Here is a 25,046-nt window from a genome sequence, read left to right as displayed (position 1 = left end):
TTCCCAGGCATTCCTACCCCAGACTGTTATCTCCTAACCCTCTACGAACCCCCAGTCTGGCCTCATTTTTTAGGCTCCCGTGGCCACAGAAAAGGGCCTTGCTGCTGTATGTCTGGCTCTCTGCTGCCCCCTGCAGGCTATGGCAAGCTGACGCCCAAGACCAAGTGGGAAGGGCTTCCGCTCTTAGGGCCTGTGCTTGGAAACAGCCCTGAGAATCATTAAAGGGTGCACACACAGCTGTGTTCTGACCAAACTTATATGATCACAAATATTAACTTTTTAAACCAATTGAAAATTCTAGGGGCTAGAAAAATGACTCAGTGGCTAAGAGCTCATGTTACGCTCACCGAAGACCCAGGTTCAGTTCTCAGCACCCACGTGGTGGTTCACAACCCTCTGTAACTTCGGTTCCAGAGGATTGGATTCCCTCTTCTGACCTCGGTGGGCACCAGGCACGCATGTAGTGCATGTACATACACTCACACACCCATACATATAAAAACAAATAAAACGTTTTTTAAAAAGTTCTTAGCTTACACCGTAAGCTTGCCTCAGGTCCACGCGCCGTATTGTGGGGAAACGGGAGGCTACCCAGAACCTCAGATCCACCCTCACTTGTGGATCAGAACAAAATGATGAGACCCCCAAATGAGGGTGACTGGGTGTACACAGCAATCAGACACACCGCCCGATGCATCTTTTATTCATCCCGTTCGCTCAGTTTCCCTTGCTCGTGGCTTCTAGTTCTTCAAAAGCCATTAAATCTTTTGTTTGTTTGTTAACACGTTTCTGATTCCTGTAGCCCTCTGAGGAAATGTGCGCAGAGGACACTCCCTGGAGCTCAGGGGAATAGGGAGGAGGAGGCCTGGAGAGGCCTGCATCCTGCCCAGCTGCAGGCAAGACCAGCTCCTGGATGGTACGGACTCCTTGGAAGACCATGCAGTCGGTCTTGAGGGCAGCTGATACACACACACACACACACACACACACACACACACACACACACACACTTTTTTAAAATTAGAGTTCTTTGGGCACACTACTTTCCCCTTCCCGAGTAGGTACCTGGCCACCCAGAGTGAAAGCCCAGGGCTGTATCTCCCTCATAGGGCTAGGAGTTCCCTGCATCCTGAGAGACTGCCCACCAAACCCACTCTGTTCTCACCTAGAAGAGGACATGGGGGAAACAGGGCTGCTAGGGGCAGATCAAACCAACCATCACAATCCTCATCTGGTAGGGCTGTATCTGTATAAAAGGGGAAATGTGAATCCAAGCCATGGAGACTATATGGAGACGGGAGGTAGCAATCAAGGCAGAACTGGGGTGAAGCTCCTAAAAGCCAAGGACATGCCAGAGGCTGCTGAGGACCACTGGAGGCTAGACCAACACGTGGAAGCATGGTCTCACCGTCACCTTGGTCTTGGGTTTCCAGCCTCTAACTAAAAATAACTCTCCATTGCTTGGAGCTATGAAAGCGACAAAGGCTTTGGCACTTTATGGTGGTGTCCTAGGAAGCCAGACTCTTTGTGAGGTAGTCATCACCTTCCTCTCCAGGGTCACCTGCTGCCACCACGGTCCCACGCACTTGGTCCCGGTCAGGTCAGCCTCCCAGACACACAGCGTAACTCAGCCGACACTGGACCTTGTCCGTACTTCTTGTTCATGTCTTTCTAATGGTTTATTTATAGCAGCAGGATGGCTGTTGTGTGCTGTCAGTTTTTAAACTGTCAACTTGGCACACTCTGGAATCACCTGGGAGAGAGCTTCACTTGTGGAGTTGACTAGTCAGGTTGGAGCTGAGGTTCTAGATCAGAGCATGTCTCTGGGAGACTGTCTGGGTTGTTAATTGATGTAGGGAGACCCAGCCCATTCTGGGCAGCACCATTCCCTAGTTTGGGGCTCCGGATTGTATAAGCCTGAAGAAAACTAGCTGGGTGTTGAGAGTCAAGCAAGCAAGAATGCATTTATTTCTCTCTGCTCTTGCCTGAGGATGTGATGTGGCAGGCTGGGTTCCTGCCTTGACTTCCCCTTGATGATGGACTGTGACCTGAAATTTTGAGCCAGATAAAGTTGCTTTTGGCTGTTTTATCATAGCGACAGAACTGAACCTGGAACAATGAACTGTCTGTGAGAGGCTGGTCTCTCACAGTGGCTACTGTACAGACCCTGTGCCTTTCCCATGGGAAGCTGGCTGTATGTTCATGTCCCCCATTAGACTGAGAAATCTCCAAGGACAGGAGCCTCATCTTCTAATCTCAGGTACCCAGGAGAAGGCATCCATGCAAGGGGCAGTGGTTACGATTATAATGTTAATAGGAACTGAAACAAGCTAAATAGTGATATGAAGGCTTACTAAGTCCCCCTGACCAACAACTCAAAAGAAGGAACCCCAAAACACATCCCAAAGTCATAAATATGGGGAGGGGGTGGGTGCGGATGGGGGTGTTGACAGAGTTGTGAAGGAAGTAGGAAAGGTCCTGGGGAGGGTAATCAGAATGCAATATATATGTGTATATATATATCTGTGAAATTGCAAAGGAACTAAATTGATTTTTTAATGGAAAAGAAAATCAAGATTACTACTTACAAACATTGAGTAAAAGCAGAAAGTTTAAAGGTCAAGGTTCTCACTTTATCTATTGATCATGAAAGCTGACTTGATTACCTCTGCTCTACCCAGCTTGGTTGGACCAGTCTGAAACTCAGGGGCCTGAGAAGCACCCAGGCTGCTGGGAGCATCACTTCTAGAGTGCACCATCCCCTCTGTGGTGGTGTTCTGTGGGCTTTCCTCTTAAGGAGAACCTCAAGAAAAAAGCAATCAAAAACAGAATCCCACCTTTTCTTCAATATAAGAAATAGAGGGCTGGAGATAAGGCTCATCCGTTAAGAGCACCTACTGCTCTTCCAGAGGACCCGGGTTCAATTCCCAGCACCCACATGGCAGCTAACAACTGTCTATAACTCCAAGATCTGACACCCTCACACAGACATGCATGCAGGCAAAACACCAATGCAAATAAAAATAAAAATTAAATTAAATTAAAAAAAGAAATAATTATTTTATTTCTGGAAAATAAATGTGATTTCACTAAATACACTAGCAGGAGTGTAAACTCACATGGACTGTAAGTGAGCTCTACAGAACCATCCTTGCCGAGTCTATCTGAGGAACGGGGTAGGTGGGCGTTCACTGAGTGAACAGTAATGGTCTTGAGCAGAGCTATACACATACTTAATGGAACCTATCTCTTTAAAAATTTTTTGTTTAGAGAGAGAGAGAGAGAGAGAGAGAGAGAGAGAGAGAGAGAGAGAGAGAGAGAGGTTTGGGAGTCACTCCTCTCTGTGTGGAGCCTGGAGAACAAACACAGGTCGTCGGAGTTCGCTGCTGAACCATCTCTTGCCAGCCCAGCTACTCTTTTGTCCTTTCTGCACAGGGGATGAAACCCTGTGCCCTGTGCATGCTGAGCAAGTGCTCTGCTCTGAGCTGTACCCCAGCCTCCTACTGCTCTTCATTCATGAGCCCGAGAGCTTCAAGCCCACACCAGTCTGGTTCTGTCTTCAAAATCCTGTGACCAGATGGGTACTGACTAAGTTGCCTGTGTAGAAGAATGAGACCCTTAAAAGTCATTTGAAAAATTAACCCTGCTTGCCCCATAAGGGGATGAAGATTTCTGATCCTCCATCATGACCAGATACAAAACTCACCCTGGTTTGTGATGTAATGGGCCCCGGAGACAGTTAACTGAGGGAGTGTGGAGGGCCAGCTTCCCTAATCATTTTATTTCCAGTTATTAACAATAGAGGAAGTCTGAGTAGATTATTTACATATAACATTTACTCTCTTTTAACTAGTATTAAAAGTACTGCTTGCTGATTTGTGTGTGTTTGTTTTTGAGACAGGATCTTCAGTGCTTTGGTCACAGATGTGCATACTGCCTGACTTTCATCTACTTTATGAAAACACACACACACACACACACACACACACACACACACACACACACACACACTACTCAAGGGGTCAGGTAGTCCAGGCTGGTCTCAAACTCACTCTGTACCCAAGATGACCTTGAATGTCTGATGCTCCTGGCCCTGGTGCCTAAGCGCTGGGATTCCAAGCATGCACTGCTGTGCTTCATTTTATACGGTGTAGATTCATTTTATACGGTGTGGAGGATCAAACCCAGGGCTTTGTGCACAGTAAGCAGATGCTCTACAAACTGAAGACTATTGAGGCATAAAAACGTCAAATTTGTAGAACAAAATAAAAAGCTACCATCGGCACCAGAGTAAACGTGCACTTCAGCAACCAGCCAGAAGGCGGCGCCCAGGGTCAAGGTGATTTCCAGTTTCAGATTTGCAATCACTAGTGAGGTAAAAAATCATCCATCATAATTAACATAGCCACTTTATTAGTGGCTCTGGAGACCCACAGTGCTCATAAAGAAGGCCCTGGCGACCTGCCTACAATGACTTGTTCAAGTCCCACCTCATCTGATGCACTCTCAGGGTCGCACTGTACTGCAGCTTTAGTGTGTGGAGCCAGGAGCTACACACCTGAACCAGTCCCGGCTGATCAGGAAGCCGGGGTCCCAGAAACCACATCAAAAGCCTTCTGCACACACCACCAAATGCTGCAGAGGGCCAATCTAGAGGGAACAATGCCAAGATGGCCAGGGAAGATTCCTAAAGACACTTCAGAGAAGTGAAACTCTGGGTGCACCACGACTCCAGTGAGAACAGATAAACCTCAACAACAACACTGCAAAAGCAGGGGCTGGGGAGATGCCTCAGCGGGTAAGAATACTTGCTGCTCTTGCAGAGGACCTGGGTTCAGATCCCAGCACCCACATCAGAGGCATCTTCAGTTCCGGGGGATCCAACACCCTTCTTCTGGCCTCCAGAGACACCGTATAGATGTTGTGCACATACATGCACACATACAGGCACACACAGAAAATAAACAATTTTTTATTAAACCCATAAAACTAAAAGGCTTAGAAAAATGTAGTCTATCACCAGGAAAAAATAAGTAAGCCAAAATAAATAAATTTTTATGCTGTTTTTGTGCAGAATGAGGGACTGGGGTTCATTTTTGCTTATTCTTACATCTTTATTACGCACATGGCCTATGTACATAGTGTGTGCACAGATGTGGCGGTGCGTACCTGTGCACACTCACAGTGTTGGCTCTGTCACGCTCCACCTTGAGCCAGGTTCTCTCACATGACCTGGAGGAGACTGGCAGCCCAGGAAGCCTTAGTGATCCTCCACCACAGTCCTGGGGCTACCGGCACATACGCAGTCACACTAGCTTTTTTATGTGGGTTCTGGAGATTTTGAACCCAGAACCTCATAACTGAGCAGTAAATGCGTTTCCACACTGAGCCACCCTGCCAGCCCTCTCAGTCTTTCTAAAGGTTGGGAAGTGGGCACAGTAAACATTACCACAATCTATCTCTATTATTCTTTACTGACTATTACTTCCATGTAGTCTACTTCCATGGAAATTTTGGTAACGTTTATCTCAAATGGTACATGTCTGATAGGACCATTAAGGGAGAAAAGCCAAGCACATAAAAGGGAAATTGGTGCTGAGGTAATGATCCCTGGAATTACGACTAAACATTAAACTTGGCTCTAGGTTTCCAATGCTAAAAAGAAAAGCACCGAACCTTAGCCTGAGGTGGGCACTCGTGGATATAACAACGCCTTTACGGTCAAAGAGCCCTGCCTTACCTGCTACCCACAATCATAACCTGGTGGAACAAATGATGGGACATTCTGAGGATGGAGGAGATGTGGTCGTCAGAAACCATAAGGTCCATGATGTTTAAGTAGCTGGAAAATGTTCTTTACCAAGTACCGCACAGAGAAAAACCGGGATAAAATTAAAAATAAATTGCTCCCAATCACACAAATATCATATGAAATTGTCATCAATCATTTTTATACCTAAGTCTCTTATGATTCAACTAAATAGTTTAAAAAAATTAGAACATTTTAATTTAGTGTGTGGGGGGCATGTCAGAGGACAACTTGTGGGAGTTAGGTCTCTTCTACCATAGGGAATTGAACTCAGGTTGTCAGGCTTGGCAGCAGGCACCCTTCACCCCCAAAGTCACCTCACTGGTCCCTAGTTTTTAAAATGGGAATATATGCACATGAGCACACGTATACACATGGGGGTGAGGCAGACATAATGTATAACAGAACAGTGGGGACTGTTCCCTGGTGGAACGGCTTGCTTTTAACATTGCCATTCTCTTTTCCTGCTCTCCCCTCCCCCTCCCTCCCCCTCCTTAGCCCTCTTCTTCTTCTGATGGCAGACTGAACCCAGGGTCCTACGCATGCCAGGCAAGTGTTCTATGAAGCCTTATCTCCAGTCAGCCTCACGCTCCATTTTTTAAATGAATCCACAGTACTTAACAGTCAAAACAGAAGCACAAATGGAATTTGATATTATGCTTCCTAGAGGGCTGGATCATGGAGAGAGGGCAGCTGGCCCATCCCGCCAAGCATACCAAATGAAATGCCCTCCCTAGAAGGTGTGTTGGCAAAATATCACAACCCTTTCAAGTGTTCCAGCATCCAACCAACCATCCTCCTTTTGAAAAACCTATCCAAGGGAATTACAGAGAACTGCCAAGGTCCCTGTACAAGATGTTCGCCACAGTGACCTGCCCCGTGAAAATCAAATAAAACGGTACCGTGCCTGTCAGTAGGGGAAGAGGGTGAACAAACTGTAGTCACTCTATTTGATGTATAAGGTACGAGGTCCCAAGAAGCCTGACCAAACAAAAATGGAGTCACCCATGCTAAAAGACCCTAACCCTGAGGAAGAGGAAAGATCCCCAATAGATTGGCATCCTGGAACAGGAGTCTACTTGACCCGAGTTGCATATGGAAGTCCTTAGAGTCCCTTAACAACAAGAAGGAACCCTTGCCACGAGTGTTAGCCCTCACTAGAGTAGTGAGCCGAAGTAACCCGGTGTTAGCCACTGAGCTTGTCCCGCCTTGCACACCCCACTCTCTGCCACTGCTTAGGGGTGACTGCTTAGGGTACACTCATTCGATTTTGTACACCAGAGGTCGCCTCGGTTTGGGGTGCTTGAGTAAAAGCCAGTCAGCTCTGTTACTGAAAACACTGTCATGTCATGTTTTGACAATTCCAAGACCACGACGGTTTTTTTCCCCTTTCAACCAAAAAATTCAGTGCCAGATATTTTAAAACTAGAAATGCTCATTTCACAGCAGTTAAAGTTTTAAGAGCGCTTACCTTCAGCTGGGAATTTCCTAGCTCGTTCCTCAAAGAACCATTCTCCAGTTTTGATTTTCACGTTTCTGAAAAGCAAACAGAATTGTCTTGTTGGGAGCAGGCCTCATTCTCTAGCTCAAGCTGACCTGGAACTCACTCTGCAGCCCAGCCTCACACTCATAGCTCCACTCCTGCCTCAGCGTCTCAAGCGTTTGAGATTCCAGGTGTGAGCAATTGTAACACCTTTAAAAATATTTATTTTTTCAACAATAGTATTATTTTTGTATGGGTGCTTCGCCTGCATGCATGTCTGTGTACCACACGCATACCTGGTGACTTCGGAGCCCAGAAAAAGGTGTCAGATCCGTTGGAACTAGAGTTCCAGGTACATATTAGCCACCTGGCCTGCCCCTGACCCCTCTCTATGTAGTCCATGGACACCCAATGTTTTGACTTCTCTGGATCAGTTGAATGAAGAATTGTCTTGGCCCACACATTCAGAAGTGTCCAACCTGAGGCCAGTTTTGAATATGGCCCACCATAAAATTGTAAACTTACTAAAAACATTGAGTTGTGTGTGTGTGTGTGTGTGTGTGTGTGTGTGTGTGTGTGTGTGTGAGAGAGAGAGAGAGAGACAGAGAGAGAGAGAGACAGAGAGAGAGACAGAGAGAGAGACAGAGAGAGAGTGAGTTCTGTGCTGTGATAAAACACTGACCAAAAGCAGCCTGGAGGAAGAAAGGTTTGTCTGGCTTCCGGCCCATCACCAAGGGAAAGCCAGGGCAAGAAGAACTTCGACAGGAGCTGAAGGAGAGACCACAGGAGAACACTGCTGACTGGCTTGCTCTCGCTCGATGGTTTGCTCAGCCTGCTTTCTTAGATCATATGGGCTTGGCTCTCCCATATCACTCATCAGACAAGAAAATGGGCCTCAGACCTGCCCACAGGTAGATCCAATGGACGCACTTCTCCAATTAATGTTCCCTCTTCCAAGGTGACTTTAGTTTGTGTCAAGAAGACAAAATTAGCCTGCACTGTCGTCTTTGTAGATGACAATGTTGTGTCCAGATGTCACTTAAAACAAACGTGCCCTTGCAACCTGAGAGTCACGGGCTGAACACTCCTGGAAGGTAGTCCCTGCCTGAGGGAGGCTGGAATTATAAACATCGAACACCTGGTGCTCACTCTGCTTCTCGAAAGCCCCAGCATCCATCTTTATGCTCTTCCACCCTGCTAATGCCGAATTAGCAAACGAGAGCTAACTGTTGAACGTGCTTTGCAGATTCCAGCACAGATGTTTGCTGTGGAGGAGGCTGGAGGGGCTTAGCAGAAAGCTGTTTTGACCACATGACTACGAGCAAGCAGCGAACTAAATAGACATGTAGGGGCACATCTTCGCTGTGCATCAGACCGCTACATCTGCAGGTGGGGATGCAGTTACATTTATGCTTTATGCGCCGAGAAAGTGGATGTGATGTCCCCCGAGACGCTGAAGGTGTGTTCACCGTTCAGCTGACAAGAGGTGGGAGATGGGTGGATCTGCATCCTCAGAATTCTTTGAATGCCTGAAGCGGCGCATCCCTGCAGGTCTGTTCTCTGACTAAAGCCCTGAGGGCGAAGAAGCCTGAAGGACACCCCAAAGAGACCCTGGTGACTTGCCAGATGCTCAAGATGCACGAATTCCGGATTAAGCAATGGACTGCTGTGAAACAGCAACAGGTTTCCTGCGTGGGCCAGTCCGGCCTTTAACTCCTGCTGAGAGCGGACTGCATTCACCCCGTTAAAAACTCTCCTTCAAACAACCCTGCAGCTAAGATGCTTTGCAGTGGCGAAGCAAAACAGTGTGGGTTTGTTTTGTCTGTCCACAAGCCCAGCTGATCTGCTTGCAACGTTGGCACAGGAAAACAGACAGATGTTTGTGATTAAATCCTAGGCAACTATGAGCAGAGTGGGCACTTGTGACGGAGATAAAGCAATGATTTTATCAGGCTGCTATCAACCCTTCCTGTAAACATTCACCATGTCCCTTCCCCAGGCCCCGAGTCCATCACAGCCAGAGCCACACTCACAGGTCCCAGCACAGTGTACTGGTGAGTAAATGAATATTCCTGCCTCTCCAGGGAGCACCCTGGGAAGAAAGGGATGAGGTGGGAGCCAAAGTGGATAGAGGCTATAGTGGTGTGCCCTCAAGGGGGTTCGTGTTACCAAAGGGACTGAGCACCAGGCGAGAAGCACTCACTATGGGCACAGCCCTCACCCAGAGGTCTGAGGAAACAGCAAAGAACAGCTGGCAAAATGCCACAGGCAATATCTATGGACCATGCTGAGCAAGCGTCACCATGGCAACTGGAAAGCACTAGCAGGAACCGGCTTTCAGAAACATGGCTGTTGCTGCTGCACAAAAGAACCCTAAACTGCAGCAGGAAGTCAGGCCAGAGTGAGGAGACACCGGGGCAGAGTTCAGGGGAGAGAGTGGGGGGTTTAGGACACTGACCAGGCCCGTGCACAGGGAGCCCTGTTGACGCTGAAAAGGCAGAACCAGCGGGCAGCGGCAGCAAATGCCTTTAATCTCAGCACTTGGGAGGCAGAGGCAGGCAGATCTCTGAGTTCGAGGCCAGCCTGGTCTACAGAGCAAGTTCCAGGACAGCCATGGCTACACAGAGAAACCCTGTCTGGAGAAACAAACACAAAAACAAAAACGGCAGAACCAAATGAGCTAAGTCCTGACTGAGGCTCAGTTCAGCTGCTTTCCCAGAACACAAAAGAAGGAAAAGACAGAAATTCAGAAGAGAATATAACACAAATGGAGTGTGAAGCCAAGCTGCTCACTAAGAATTATTCTCCAGGCTGGGGCTGTAGCTGGTGGAGCACTGGCCTAGCATGTGCAAGGCAATAAAGTCAATCCCTAGCAAAATAAAAGAAGGGGGCGGGGATAACCAAATTGAAGAGAAGAAAATGTTGGCTTAGAAACGGGCAAATTCAAGAGGCTGAAAAACCAAGAGTTCAAAAGTGTGCCCATTGGTCCGTAAAGATCAAGAGGAAAGACCCCCTTTCCCAGACACTTTTTAACTGTAAGGACTGGGAAGGGGGGCTGTGGGAGTTTGAATGTAATTGCCCCCATAAACTCGTGGGGAGTGGCACTATTAGGAGGTGTGGCCTTGTTGAAGGAAGTGTGTCACTGTGGAAGTGGGCTTTGAGGTCTCATATGCTCAAGCCATGCCCAGTGTCTCAGGCTACTTCCTGTTGTCTACAGGTCAAGATGTAGTACTCTCAGCTCCTTCTCCAGCACCATGTCTGCCTGCATGCCACCATGTTGCACCATGATGATAATGGACTGAACCTCTGAAACTGTAAGCCAGCCCAATTAAATGTTTTTCTTTATAAGAGTTGCCATGGTCATGGTATCTCTTCACAGCCATAGAAACCCTAACTAAGATGGGGATATTTCTAGAGCGTAAACAGCAAGTGATAAAACTCCTTCAGATGTCTCTGTAATATTACATTCCAGAAGACAAGGAGGCATTAATTGAACTTCTTGATTAAAAGGGCAAGACCCAGGATTAGAAAGCCAGTGAGGTCACCACACTGTGGGGAGGCCCCTAGAAGGCACACTCAAATCCACTGGCTTGGGAAATGCAGTCTTCCGGGTAATTATGGGTAACCGCGTGGAGAGCAGGAAGTTATGGGGAAATCGGCAGACCCAACTGCTTTCTTAGGAAAAGGGCACATTGTTGGTTTCTGAAAACCAGTAAGTATGCATTTGAATCAAAAGAAATTCCAGAATCTAATCCGACCGCCACCAAAGCACTTGAGCGTAGGTGGGATTTCAGAGCACAGCAGCCCAAGGTCAGCTGTATGACTGGACAGGAACTCCAGGGCAGCCCTCTTTCTGCAAAATAAGAGGTTCATTCACGACAATAGTGAAACAGCTGTGTCAATGGACCGGGCGGGAGCTGAGTCATCTGAAACCAGTACGTCGCGTATGACGTCTGCTGGTTTGGGAATACGCTCTGGTCTGTCTTGTGGACACGCATAAGTTATTACGGAAATCCTCATCAAAGCATAATGTGCGGAAATAACCACCTCCGCCCACTTGCCCAGACTCTCAACTCCAGCCCTCTGTGACCTTGAGTGTACACCAGGGTAGCACATGACCTGATTACCATGCCAAGTGCCAGCCCGGATAAACGGCCTCCTAGATGGTGACAGGCTCCAGCTGAAGTAAGCAGATGACCACGGAGAGTACAAACCAAAGACATCATAAAATAAAAAGCTCACTAATTCTCCAAAGGGTTTTAAAGGCAAGAACTGCAATCAAGTGTTGACCACAGAACGAGCCCGACCTTCCACAAGAGTGATGCACACAACTGTGTGGAAGCATTCTCTTTCTGGGGACGCTGGCATGAGCCTGCTAGTCCTACCACTCAAGAGGTGGAGGCAGGAGAATTCTGAGTTTGAGGCCAGCCTGAACTACCTACTAAGGCCCTGTCTCAACAATGTGTTCTCTTTAGTAAGCACCAAAAAAAGTATTCCAGTGCTGAGCTCAGTGGACACAGTCTGTGTCACAAGTCTCAAGGTCTGAGTTCTGGTCTCTAGACCCCACATAAAGTTAGGTGTGACAGCAGGAGCCTGTAATTCCAACAACGGCCAGATGGGAGGAGGTGGAATTCTCGAATTCTCAGGAGCTCGAAGGCCAGCTACCCTGGCATGCACAGTGGTGACCGTCAAAGAGATCCCGTCTCAGACCAAGGTGGAAGACAGGCCTGGAGAGCTGGCTCCACAGTTCTGAGTGTGTCCTGCTCTCGAAGAGAACCCGAGTTCAGTTCCCAGCACTCATGTCAGGCCGCTCACAGCTGTCTGTAACTCCGGCTCCCAAGGGATCTGATGTCCCTGGCCTCTGAGGGCACCAACACGTATGGGCACATACCCTAAACATACACAATTAAAAATAAATCTCTAAAATAAAAAGGTGGAAGGCGAGGACCAACACCTAAGGCTGTGTCCTCTGAGTTCCAACGTGTACCACGGCACACACGTGCCCTTGCTTAGACATACACACATGCACACATACACAAACATGCACCCTCCCAAGTCAGACACACAAAGGCATCCTATCATTTTCTGCATTTTTCACTCTCTGCTTGGGCTTCAAGACTTCAGAGAATATTAAGAATCTTTACTCTCTTTTTGTACGTGAATAAAATATCATAATCTTGTAACTAATTTCCCTGTTCTTCAGCTGAGTAAACACATTCCCCATGAAATGGCATGTACCACCCCTCGAGGACTAGACAGAACGCTGCCTGTTAGGAATTCTCCCTGGCTAATGCCTGACTATGTGAGATACTTTACACAATATATCGGACTTGTTTACGCAGCATGAGAAACACACAGATCTGGAGAGGCAGCTCCATGGAGTCCTTGTTCGGTCACTAAAATCGCTGGGTTCCACCCCCAGCACACCGCCCCCAAGCAGCATGCACAGACGCCATTTCCATCCGCAGTGCTAAAGGTGAGCTCTAGATAAAAGCCTATCAAGTTCGAAACAGAGGATGGGCAGTGAAGAAAGTGAACTCTAGTCTCAGAACCGAGTGAAAGCCTTCCTTGACATTCTCGGCTGTCACTCTCCTCAGTCTTTCAGATGGCTGGTCCTCTCGTCACAGAAGCACCATGCTCACCAACAACAGCGGATGTGAAGTATTTCACTTTCACAGTGGGTGATCGGTCTTTGTGGACTGAAAGCGGTAACTCAGGATTTTGTCTAAACAATGCAATTATGGAAATACTGAGGGTTAGTCTGGAATTTAGAGATTTTTCTAAACTCCGGGAAGTTTTACTTCAATAGGAAACATATTTGTTGCAGGACCTTTGTTAAAAAATCATTTGATTTTCAATAAAATTCCTCTCATGCCATGCAGAAAACACATCCATCTTGTAAGAACATGTTTACATCCAATCCAACTCCCAACCCGCGTGATGCAGACGTGGACTCCCTATGGGAGAGGCTGATGCAGGAGAATGAGAAGCTCAAGCCTGGTCTACAGAGCAAGTCCAAGGCCAGGTGAGGCATCTTGGGCAAACCTTGGCTCAAAATGTAAAAATAAACAAATAAGATGGTGGGCATTCTAGCCAGTGAGGGAGCACTTGCCTAGCATGGTCGAGGCCCTCAGTTCCCCAAATCCTAATCTAAAAAGTAATTTAATCAAGGGCTCAGTGGGCAATATACTTGCCACAAAAAAGCCAAAGTACTGCAGTTCAGTTCCCATCACCCACGAAAATGCTGAGTGGGCGTGATGTCTCCACCTATAATCCCAGAACACAGAGGTGGAGAGAGGGAATCCAGGCTGGAAGAAAGCTGGCTGGAATAGCCGAGTTTATGAGCTCTGGTTTCAGGTGAGAGATCCCTGCCTCCACGTATAATGTGGAGAAAGACAGCTGGCCTCAACCCCTGCCCTTCACATGCACATGCACACACGTGCATGCACACACCAAAAAAGAGAAAGTATTTCAAACCAAATAGAATCCCTTCTAATAAACTCCAGAATCTTGTGTCAATCATTTCTGCTCTATAAGGGGTAACCTGAGAGCGTGGTAATCAGATGCCCAAGGTCAACTTTCAACTGAACTCACTCAAACTCCACTGGCATCAGGGATGGTGCGTTCGGGACATTTGAGCAATCCGAAACAGACCCCTAAAACATCAGTAGCATCTGCTGCAATCTGGAACTTTCCATCTCAGACTCAGGGTGACAGCTAGTTTTTTGTCAGCTTGACACAAGCTAAAGTCATCTGAGAGGAGGGAGCCTCAAGTGAGAAAAAGCCTCCATAAGATCAGGCTGTGAGCAAGCCTGTAGGGCATTTTCTTAATTAGTGATTGATGGGGAGAGCCCAGCCCTTGGTGGGTGGTGCCATCCCTGGGCTGGTGGTCCTGGGTTCTATAAAAAGCAGGCTGAGCAAGCTACTAAACAGCACCCCTTGTGGCCCCTACATCAGCTCCTGCCTCCAGGATCCTCCCCTGTTTGAGTTCCTGTCCCGACTTCCTTGATGATGAACAAACAGTACTGTGAAAGTGTAAGCCAAACAAACTCTGTCCTTCCCAAGCTGCTTTGGTCATGGTGTTTCATCGCAGCTATAGTAACCCTGACTAAGACACTTGGCTCTAGTTTTACAAAAATCCCAGGACACACTTATTATTCAAATACTTTCAAACTTGTATAACTCCCCGAGTTTCAGGTTTGAATCTATCCAGCCCAAGCAGAAGTGTCCAACCTTTTGGTGTTTAGCAAGACATTGTCATCTACAAAGTTCGTGCATGAGAACCATACACACACGCAATGGAGTTTTTGTTTGTTTTCTAAGTAAAACAATTCCCTAATGCTTTAAGCAAACAGGATTTGCTGTTTGGCCATATCCAGGGCTATCCCTGGTCCTATGGGGCTGGGATGCAGCTCGGTGGCTCATTGACTTTCTGATGGCTGACAGCCCACTCCCAGTGTGAAGCAGGAGCAAATACCCCTTGAGGCCATAGGCATGCAACTTCTGGAGGGTGTAGCTCGGTGGTAGAGGGCTTGATCAACATGCATGAGGTTCTAGGTTTGAGCTCTGTTAGCAGGGGGGAAAAAGTGTATGCATATAACCCCAGGTTCCATTCCCAACACTACAAAAGACCCTGAAGAAGCAGAGAGTGTGAACTCACAAATACCCAAAGAATAAACGGCTTCTTACGGTCCCAGACAATTACAAGGCAGTAGACAAGAGCAAACAGTTTGAGGACGGGAAGGTCTGCCCAAGAGGAACTCCTCAGAAATCTGCTTTAGAAAAGTGAGTAGGCTTCTTTCGGGTGCCAGGGATTTGATTTCACTTCTTATACTGTTCTAAAGGGGGAAAAAAAAAACAAAGCAAATCGCGGCAGCTTAACTTCCCTGACATTTCCACAGTTGTTACCTTGGACCACTTCTCGGCAGAACGGTCTACGTCAACCAAAAACCAAGGGTTGGCGGCCGCTGCTCGCTCACACTGCTTCCTTCTGCTCACGTGTGTTCCTCTGACTGAAATCGCCTCCTTTTAACTGTGGGTACCCTAGTCCACAGTATCACCTCTCCCCAGGGAACCACCCCTGTTAGGGAATATTACTTTAAGGTGTGTTACTTTTGTTTATGCTGCATTTGTCTAACTCTGTGAAGCTGGGTTACTGTGCCTGACTAAAACACCTGATGGTCTAATAAAGAGCCGAACGGCCAATAGTGAGGCAGGAGAAAGGACAGGCAGGGCTGGCAGGCAGAGAGAATATATAGAGGGAGAAAACTGGGAAGATGGAAAAGAGATGGAGAAGGAGGAGCAAGAGAAAGAGGAGGACTCCAGGGGCCAGCCACCCAGCCACCCAGCCACCCAGCCACCTAGCTACCCAGCCACCCAGCCACCTAGCTACCCAGCCACCCAGCCACCTAGCTACCCAGCCACCCAGCCACCCAGCCACCTAGCCACCCAGCCACCTAGCTACCCAGCCACCTAGCTACCCAGCCACCCAGCCACCTAGCTACCCAGCCACCCAGCCACCCAGCTACCCAGCCACCCAGCCACCCAGCCACCCAGCTACCCAGCCACCTAGCTACCCAGCCACCTAGCTACCCAGCCACCTAGCTACCCAACCACCTAGCCACCCAGCCACCCAGCCACCCAGCCACCCAGCCACCCAGCCACCCAGCCACCCAGCCACCTAGCTACCCAGCCACCCAGCCACCCAGCCACCTAGCTACCCAGCCACCCAGCCACCCAGCCACCTAGCTACCCAGCCACCTAGCTACCCAGCCACCTAGCCACCCAGCCACCTAGCCACCCAGCAAGCCATGGAGTGAGATTTACAGAAATAACAGAACAGGAAAAGCCCAGAGGCAAAAGGTAGACAGGATAATTTAAAGTTAAGTAAAGCTGACTAGAAATAAGCCAAGCTAAGGCCAGGCATTCATAAGTAAGAATAAGCCTCTGTGTGTGATTTATTTGGGAGCTGGGTGGTGGGTCCCCAAAAAGAGTAAAACCTTCAACAACACACTCCTTTCCATAGAATCACCTTTACTGTTGAAATCACGGCATGCTTCCCACGGCATCTCGCTCTTCCTTGGGAATCAGCCCCTCCCATTGGAATCCCCTCTCTCCACCTGGAGTCACTCCCCTGTCGCTGGAATCACCCCTTCCCATCAGCTCCTGCTGACGACCATACATCCTTCCTCACTCCAGAAAGCAACTTCCAACAGATGGACCAGACCCTCTTAAGTCCTTCCTACCTTGTCTTTGTCTACAGAAGTCTTCCTGTTGCTTCCTCACTTCTCCATTTCTCTCTGCTTTCCGATACCCTACAATCCACCTCTATGAGCCATGCTATCTGACAGACCCAGGACCACGCCTCCTCCTTCCTTCCTTGGCTCACTAGAGCCCAGTCCCCTTTTGAATGACTCCTCAAGTTCCCTATCATCCCTGCCATCAGCCCCCTGCATTGCAACAGTGTTTCTACTACACTTTTAAAAAATTGTACTGGGTGTTGACCAAAGGCTGTGAACATACTAGGCAAACACTCTATCACCGCCATTCTTACTTTTCACATTGAGACAGGCCTTACTAAGTTGTTGGCCTTGCATGGTTAGACATGGCACAAGCCCCCAAGGCTGGTCTCACACTACAGCCCAGGCAAGCCTTGAACTTGTGACCCCCATACCTCAGCTTCTGCAAAAAGTAGAATTAGAAACCCACACTTCCAGACCCAGTTCCTGTTGCTCATTTATCACTGTCTTCCACTTCTTCAGGCCAGCAGATCACACAGCCACGGACCTTTTGGCTGTAGAGCAAAGAGTATGAACTTCAACACCAATCCCTGTGGCCTAGCACAGAGGCTTTCCATATGCCTCTTAGGAGGCTGGCTTCCCAGGACAAGTCCAGCAGGCAGGCCAGGAATGAAGAAGGGGAGCCTGGGCTCCAGGCTCTACACTACTTTACACCGTCCTCTGCTTCAGCATCCGCTCTGAAGTGTGAACAGCAGTAGTAGCCACTCTTAAGGGGTGCTTTAAAGAAGGCTTGAAAGTACTCTCCCACCGTGATGGTCCGGGGGTCACTGCCAACTGAGACAGCCTGGCTCCCTCGTCTTTCCCTGCCCTGAGCTCTGGGGCTCTCAGCACCAGGCAGGTCTCCAAGAGAAACCTTGCCCTGAAGGAAGATGCCGTCTGCCAAATGTCTCCTGGGGCCCCAGCAGCCCCAGCCAGCACACTGCACAGGCCTTCTGCTCGGCAGGAATCTAAGTTGTATGTCGTTTTTAAAAAAGAGGGTCTCCATATGTAGTCCTCCTGGCTGTCCTGGAACTCAGAAGTCCACTGCTCTGGCCCTTCTTCATACACTTTTCATGGGTACCCCCAAGTCTCCCTCTTTCTTGATTTGAAAAACCTACTTTCCTCATCCAGTTCTTATTTTTTACTGAGGGAAAAGTAGGGGAAAGAAATATGAATGGACTTAAGACCCGTTCCCAGGTCCCACTCTGTGATATGGGGAGAGCGGGGGGAACAGTTAAGCTTGGCAAGGCCTCCGGATTGTTGCAGCCCAGAAACTGGACGGTGGCCCCGTGTGGACAAAGCTGGAGCCGGGAGTGCGGAGTGTGAAGTGGGCAGAGTGAAGTGGGAGAAAGCGTGAGTTACTGTAAACTCTCTTCTAACACGGCTTCCTGCACGGATCCACCTGGAGTGACGCAACTATCACAGGTATTTTGAGAAACATCCTTATTTCGAAATAAGGAAGCTGGGGGTTATAGAAATGACATTTTGTGTATTTAGTGGGTCAAGTTACAATGCCAGGCATGATGCCGTGTAGGGCAGAGATTTCAACACAGTGCCCTCCCTACGAGATTGCCTCAGCCCAGACCCTCTGCTTTGGTTTTTAGTTTGCAGTTAACTATTAGACAGGAAAACATTGCTAAGCATTTATTATTTCCTTGATTAGGGTTGATGAAGACATCAAAGCCAGGTGCCTGGCTGAGAGGGGAAGAAAGTCCTTGGACCTGTCTAGAGATGGCTCAGAATCCATCCCTTCTCCAGGCCCACATTTTTCTCTAAGAAAAGCCAGAAGGGCTGGGCGGTGGTGGTGCACGCCTTTAATCCCAGCACTCCAGAGGCAGAGGCAGGCGGATCTCTGTGAGTTCGAGGCCAGCCTGGGCTACAGAGTGAGTTTCAGACAGGTTCCAAAGCTACACAGAGAAACCCTGTCTCAAAAAAAAAACAAAAAAACAAACAAACAAACAAAAAAAAAAGCAAAGCCAGAAGGACAGTGATTCCAGCAAGCCCAAGAAAGGAGGGCAACCGATCCAGAACAGGGAGACATGGCACTGGGCCAAAGGAAGGGACTGGTTCAAACACAGGGCGGAGCCACTTGCTTATTGCAGGGAGAGTGATGTGCATTCAGCCTTGCAAGGGGACAGGAAATCTGGCATTGCTGTCAGGGTAACCAGGGTCAGGGTGACCAGGCAGACAGCCCCTCCTGGTTTAGGAAGGGAAGCAGCTTCAATGCTGCTCTGTGTTCGGATCTCCCATGATCTGTTCCAGGGTCCCCTCCAACACCAGCAGTGATATTACAGGTGCTTTCAGACCAAAGTCTCTGGCCACTCTCCAGATTCACATCTTCGAATTCTTTCACAGATTCCAATCTGCCTCACACTTCCCCCTTCCTGTAAGTCCTGTGGTATTCTCTATGTGTGCTCTTCCTTCAAGTGGGTGTGCCCCTCCATGTCTCAAAGAACCCATGACCTGCTCTCACTTGGGACAGGAGGACTGCAGGTCAACTATGCTAATTTTCAAAATGACTTGTTCAAAAACACCACTTTCTGTGTTAAAAGCCTCACCATCAACCAGGTGCTGTGGTACACACCTTTAGTCCCAGCACTGAGAGGCAGAGGCAGGTGGATCTCTGAGTCCTAGGCCAGCTTGGTCTACATAGTGAGTTCCAGGCCAACCAGAGCTATGTAGAGAGACCCTGTTTCAAAACCAAACCAAACAAAAATGCCTCATGAGAGATGGCTCACTAGTTAAGAGCACTGGCTGATTTTCCTGAAGACCTGGGTTCAATTTCCAGTATCCACATGGTGGCTCATAACCATCTCTAACTCCAGTTCCAGGGGATGCAGCATCCTCTTCTGGTCTACTGGGTACCAGGCATGCATGTGGGGCACAGACATACATGAATGTAAAATACACATAAAAAAATTTAAAACCCTCAACATCAAATAATTAAAATGGATGCAGACTCAGTATATAACCAATAGTCACCATCTATTTGTGTATCTGAGCCCACTTCCTTCAAAACATCCTCTGGGAAAGCAGTTCAGGACCCTGCTTGCCTCCCTGCTCTCATCCCCTGCCACTTTTCCTGAAGGGGATAAGGTCTAAGAACACCGAGGCAGTGGGCTGGGTGTGCAGTGGCCCTGCAATGTCAGTACTTGGTGGAGGCTGGACGATCAGGAGTTCAAGATCAGCCTCAGCTACATAGATGGAGTTTAAAGCCAGTCTGGGCTTCACGAGACACTATCTTTAAAAACAAAAAGACTAAGGCACTAGTCGAGAAACCCAAATAAATCGTTAAAAATTCTGAGTCAGGACATCATCAGTCACCAAACACATTTTATGGCTGGACATGAATGGCACACTGCTTTAATCCCAGCACTCAGGAGTCAGAGCTCTGTAAGTTCGAGGCCAGCCCGGTCTTGTATCAATCTGTAGACCTTCCAGAGATACACCTGTCTCAAAAAAAAAAAAAAAAAAAAAAAAAAAAAGGAGATCCACCTGCCTCTGCCTCCCAGTGCCAGGATGGATTAAAGGTGTGTGCTACCACCACCTGGCAATAAAATCATTTTTTAATTAAGATATCTCCCTCCCAAGCAGAGGAAAGCGGCTCTATCCTAGGCAGCCTGAAAGCATCTATATATCAGACTGGGTATGATGCTTTCAGGAAGCATCTATTGATGACTAGGTATGATGCTCTCAGGAAGCATCTATTGATGACTGGGGCGTGACGGCTACACCTGATGAGCTTGAAGCCAAGATGGTTCCGGACCATCCCTGCGTCCTGGGTCAGAGGAGGAACAGAACACTCATTTGTGTGCCCGTATACACACACTCACATACACACCCTACCCACCATGCTTACCTGTCCTCAAAGCACACTGTGCACTTCCATGTGCGAGTCCTCCGCAGGAATACGCGGCACTCGGAGCACACGCGGTAGCTGCAGCCCTGGCACACGGCCCCGCGGTTCAGCAGCAGGCCCAGGGCCCGCTGGCAGCGTGCACAGCACTTCTCCCGGTATTCCCGGCTTGAGCTCTTCGCCCCTTTCCACCGAAGATGCTGTAGGTGTGTTTTCAGTTTCCTGCAAGCCAGGGAGTTGAATAAGGATTGGGTGGTATGATGGTTGGCTTTAACTGCCAGCTTGGCATAGCCTTCAGTCACCTGGGAAGAGCCTTGACGAGGATTGTGTACACCGGGTTGACCTGCGGACCTATCTGTGGGAGGTGTCTTAAGTTAATTGATGTGGAAAGAACCAGCCCACTGTGGGCGGCACCATCCCCTGGGCAGGGGCACACTGTATGAGAACGGGGAAATGGAGCTGGGTGGGCAAGCAAGCACACATGTACGTATTGGTTGCTCTCTGCCCTAGGCTGTGGATGGTGTGACAGGTTGTTTGAACTTCCTACCTGGACTACCACAATACTACTACCACAATAATGGGTGGTAACCTGGGATCATAGGATAAAATAAACCTCTTTCTCCCCCAAACTGCTTTTTGTCCGGGTAATTTATCGTAGCAACATAAATAAAACTAAGACAGACATGGACAGCAGACTACAGACAGGGGCCTCCACAGACCCGCCATATAAGGCAAAGGGCTTTGGTATCTGACAAGGCTGTATGAGCTGGTCTCTTGGCTCAGGGTTTTCTGTGAAACATCGTCTTATCTCCCATGGTGGCTGTGAGGATTACATGACAAAAGATGGCAGTTTGTTCTCTGCTCACCCTTTCAGAACAGAACCCTCCTCACCAGTATCCACAGACCCTGTTACTATTCCAAATACTCTCTCTTTAAATCACCAAAGAGATTTGAATCATTTAGTTGTTTTCTCAGCCTATTATTATTTCAATGAATTAGACTTTACAAGTATATTTAAGGGGTTTTTGAAATAAAGGAGGGAACAGGTGTGGTGATACACACACTCCCCCCTTTTTATTTCGTTTTATTTTATTTTATTTTATTTAGTTTTTTTCAAGACAGGTTTCTCTGTGTAGTTTTGGAGCCTATCCTGAACTCTGTAGACCAGGCTGGCCTTGAATTCGAAGAGATCCTCCTGGCTCTGCCTCCTGGGTGCTGGGATTAAAGGCGTGCGCCACTACCGCCGGCTGACACACCCCTTAAATCTCAGCATTTGGAACACAGACGTACACAGAGGCAGGCAGATCTCTGTGAGTTCAAAGTCAGTCTGGTCTACACAGGGAGTTCCAGGGCAGCCAGGGCTGTATAGAGAGATCTCGTCTCGATAGAGAGATAAATAAATGAATGAATAAAGAAATAAAGGAGCATGGAAAAACAACTTTGTGTCTTTGGTTAATCACACAATTTCCCTCCCTCTTCAAACATTTGACTTCACACGTGTGGTGTTTTTCTATGCATATGGCTGTTTTCACCTGCATGTATGTCAGAGCGTCACGGGCTTGCAGTGTCTGTGGAGGCCAGAAGAGGGCGTCACGTTCCCCTGGACTGAAGTTACAGAGGGTTGTAAACTACCATATGGGTACTGGGAATCGAACCCTAGTCCTCCGGAAGAGCAGTCAGTGCTCTTAACGGCTGAGTCATCTCTCTAGTGACTCCGAGAAAAGTTCCCCTCTTAAAAGCATTGGCTTGCCCCCTCCTTGGTGCTAGGAGTGACCCTAGGGTTTCTTACACACTAAGTAAATGCTCGATCATTCATTTGCTTACTTTCAAACATGCCTAATAACTAAAAGGTGATCTTGAACTGTTTTTTTTTTAATTAAAAAATATTTCGATTTCTTTCAATTTTATGTGTCTGAGTGTTTTGTCTGTATGCATATATGTGCACCACATGAGTGCCGGGTTCCCACAGAGGCCAGAGAGGGCACTGGATCCCCCTGAAATGGAGTTACAGATGGTTGTGGGCCACCATGTGGATGCTGGAAATTGAACCCAGGGTCTTCTGCAAGATCAAAAAGTGCCCTTAACGGCTGAGCCATCTCCCGAGCCCTGACCTTGAACCCCTAATCCTGCCGTTTCTACCTCCCAGGGACTGAGATTTCAGGTGTGCCCATGAACTCGGAAAAACAAGCCATGTATTTACAGAGGGAACCTCCCAGCTAACAGTGGGCGGTTCTGCCATCCAGAGCTGCCAGTAAGTGCAACCTCAGACCAAACAGCCAGGCCAGAAAAGAAGCTTCTGTTGATAGAAGGGTCAGGGAACAGGCTGAGCAGGTTCACCCTTCTTCCAAGCCAGCCGCAAGGCAAACGTGAACAAAGAGGAAAGGCAGAAATGGATTCCACCGGTTTTCTGTTTCTGACCCTCCTCCTTTGTGCCTCCAGGTACCACGGAAAACACGGGAGGGGGGCTTAACTGGAAGTTTTCCCTTGAGGGGGCTGCCAGAAGCCTGCTGGTGTTCCTCTATTATTCTCACAAAGTGGGCAAGCGCACAAGGAGCAAATATCACAAAGGCACCCTTTCCAAAGAATTGTGGAATTATTTTAGTTCTATTGCGAAAATAATCCCCACCCCCACCCCTTCCCTGGGACCCTTCTGGGTTAGAAGTTCAGCCCCGAGCTAGGAAGCCAACAAGCCACGGCTCCAAACAGAAAAAACCAAGCCCCATAGGACCGCCTAGGTCAAAGCATGGCTTACCGGACCCTTTCCTCTTCCATGCTTTGAACAGCCTGATCTCGGTAGAGGACCCCGAGAATGACCTCCCGTTCCAACTCCTTGAAGGACTCCAGGTCCACTTCATGGGCCATTTCGTCTCCCCAAGACGGACAGAAGAGATCCACAGTCCTGTGGAGACGCCGGAGTCCAGCTGCTTCCCTCGATCCTGCAGGAGCGAGCCCCTTTCTGGTTTCACCAGTGACCGTGTTTGACTTGGGACTCTTGCTTCCTTCCGAACTGGGTCATACTCCCTCGGAGAAGCAAGCTCCGCCAGGCCGCCCCACTGCCACCCGAGGGGTGTTTTCACTGGGCTCTGCCCGATGAGACAAGAGCGTATCTTTTTCTGAGGTTTTGCCAGAGATTGTTATAAATGATGCATGGTTGCTGAGCAGATAATTTCTGTAAAGCGCAAGTGATCTCCACCCTGAGGAAGTTCACAAATAGCAAGGGGAGAGCAAATGTTCCCCAGAAAAAAAAATGTGTCCAGGTCAGCAGAAGCGACAACCAAAAGTCGAGACTGTTTGAAGCCTTAAAACCTGTTGGAAAAGACAAAGAGAACAAACAAAGCCAGTGTTAGTGGCCCTGGCTGGGCACCTCTGTGGCATCACTTCTGAGGACATAGCTTTGCATTTTAGACTGCGATTCAAACATTATTAAAGAAGACATCTTTCCAACACTTCTTATAATTTCCACACTTGGATTTTCCTACCAAGAATTCTGGATCTTCAGCTGTGAGAGGACAAGGAGCCTGGTTTGATGTCCTGAGAGATGGGCAATGATTCTGTCACCACAAACATTAGAGTTCACCAATTCAGTTACAGAGACCCAGGTGGTCTAGCCTGCTGCACACCAGGCTATCGGGATGTGCGTATGATATAGCTCACTGCCCCTGGAGTGATGAACAAGACCATAAAAGATCAGGTCAAGCACAGAGAAAATGAGGCAACCAGAGGCGTGAAGGGTACGGTGTCTGAGCAACAAAACCCAGCAGACTGCCTGGCAGTGAGTTTCTTTTAAAAGTAGAAGACAAACCTGATAGAAGACATTTTACAATATGGAGGCCACAGAGTGAACTGTTTGGGAAGAAGGAGGGTCCAAGTTCAATCCCAGAACCCAAGGAGAAGTGCTGGGCACGGAGGAGGCTTGCACTTCTAACCCAAGTGTTGGGGAGGCCAAGACAGGCAGATCCCTCCGGCTTGTTGCTCAGCAAACTTAAGCCAAATGACTGGTTCCAGGCCAGCCAAGGACCCTGTCTTAAAAAAAAAAAAAACCAAACCAAGGTGTGTGGTCTGTGGGACAAGAGCTCGGGTTGTCACCTGGCTTCTGTAAGTGTGTTCCTACACACACAGGAGCAAATATAACACACACACACACACACACACACACACACACACACACACACACAAAATGTGGTGTGGTGGGGCTGTGGAGATGGCTCAGTGGTTCAGAGCACTTAAATTGTTCCCAGCACCCACACTGGGTAACTCACAACTGCCTGTAACTCCAGCTCCAGGGAATCCAAAGCTTTCTTCCAGCTTCTGTGGGCATTCCCCTGCACAAACACACACTCACACAGAATTAAAATAAAAGTAAAAAAAAAAAACCACTATGTTCAATGCATGAACATGTACCATGTTCATTTATCAAGTATCGTCCACGCACATATGGTATGTGCTATTCCAGCCATGCTCTTACCAAAACCATCACAAACATGCCCAACAAGGTAAGAATTTCCCATCTCAGAAATAATCTTATTGGGCCATTATGGTATATATGTTATATAATTGCTGACGGAAGTGTCTTTACTGAGCACATGGCAAACTTTACATCATCTTAATTGAAAATACATT

General features: G+C 48.2%; 1 protein-coding gene across 1 annotated transcript in view; it reads right to left on the bottom strand.

Moving 5' to 3' along the window:
• Sytl3 (synaptotagmin like 3) overlaps positions 1 to 23,728 on the bottom strand; it is a 58,992-nt gene extending 35,264 nt beyond the window's left edge. Inside the window, exons 1-3 of the mRNA XM_059272397.1 lie at positions 23,179 to 23,728; positions 20,430 to 20,648; positions 7,281 to 7,345 (exon numbers count right to left, since the gene is read on the bottom strand). Coding sequence (XP_059128380.1) covers positions 7,281 to 7,345; positions 20,430 to 20,648; positions 23,179 to 23,288 — 394 coding nt within the window. The 5' untranslated portion in view covers positions 23,289 to 23,728. The remainder of the gene's footprint in view (positions 1 to 7,280; positions 7,346 to 20,429; positions 20,649 to 23,178) is intronic.
• Between the last annotated feature and the right edge of the window lie 1,318 nt (positions 23,729 to 25,046).

Source organism: Peromyscus eremicus, chromosome 8b (assembly GCF_949786415.1).
Source record: "Peromyscus eremicus chromosome 8b, PerEre_H2_v1, whole genome shotgun sequence".
NCBI classification, from domain to species: Eukaryota; Metazoa; Chordata; class Mammalia; order Rodentia; family Cricetidae; genus Peromyscus; species Peromyscus eremicus.
Note: the sequence above shows the minus strand (reverse complement) of the source record. Positions and strands in the feature narration are given on the sequence as shown.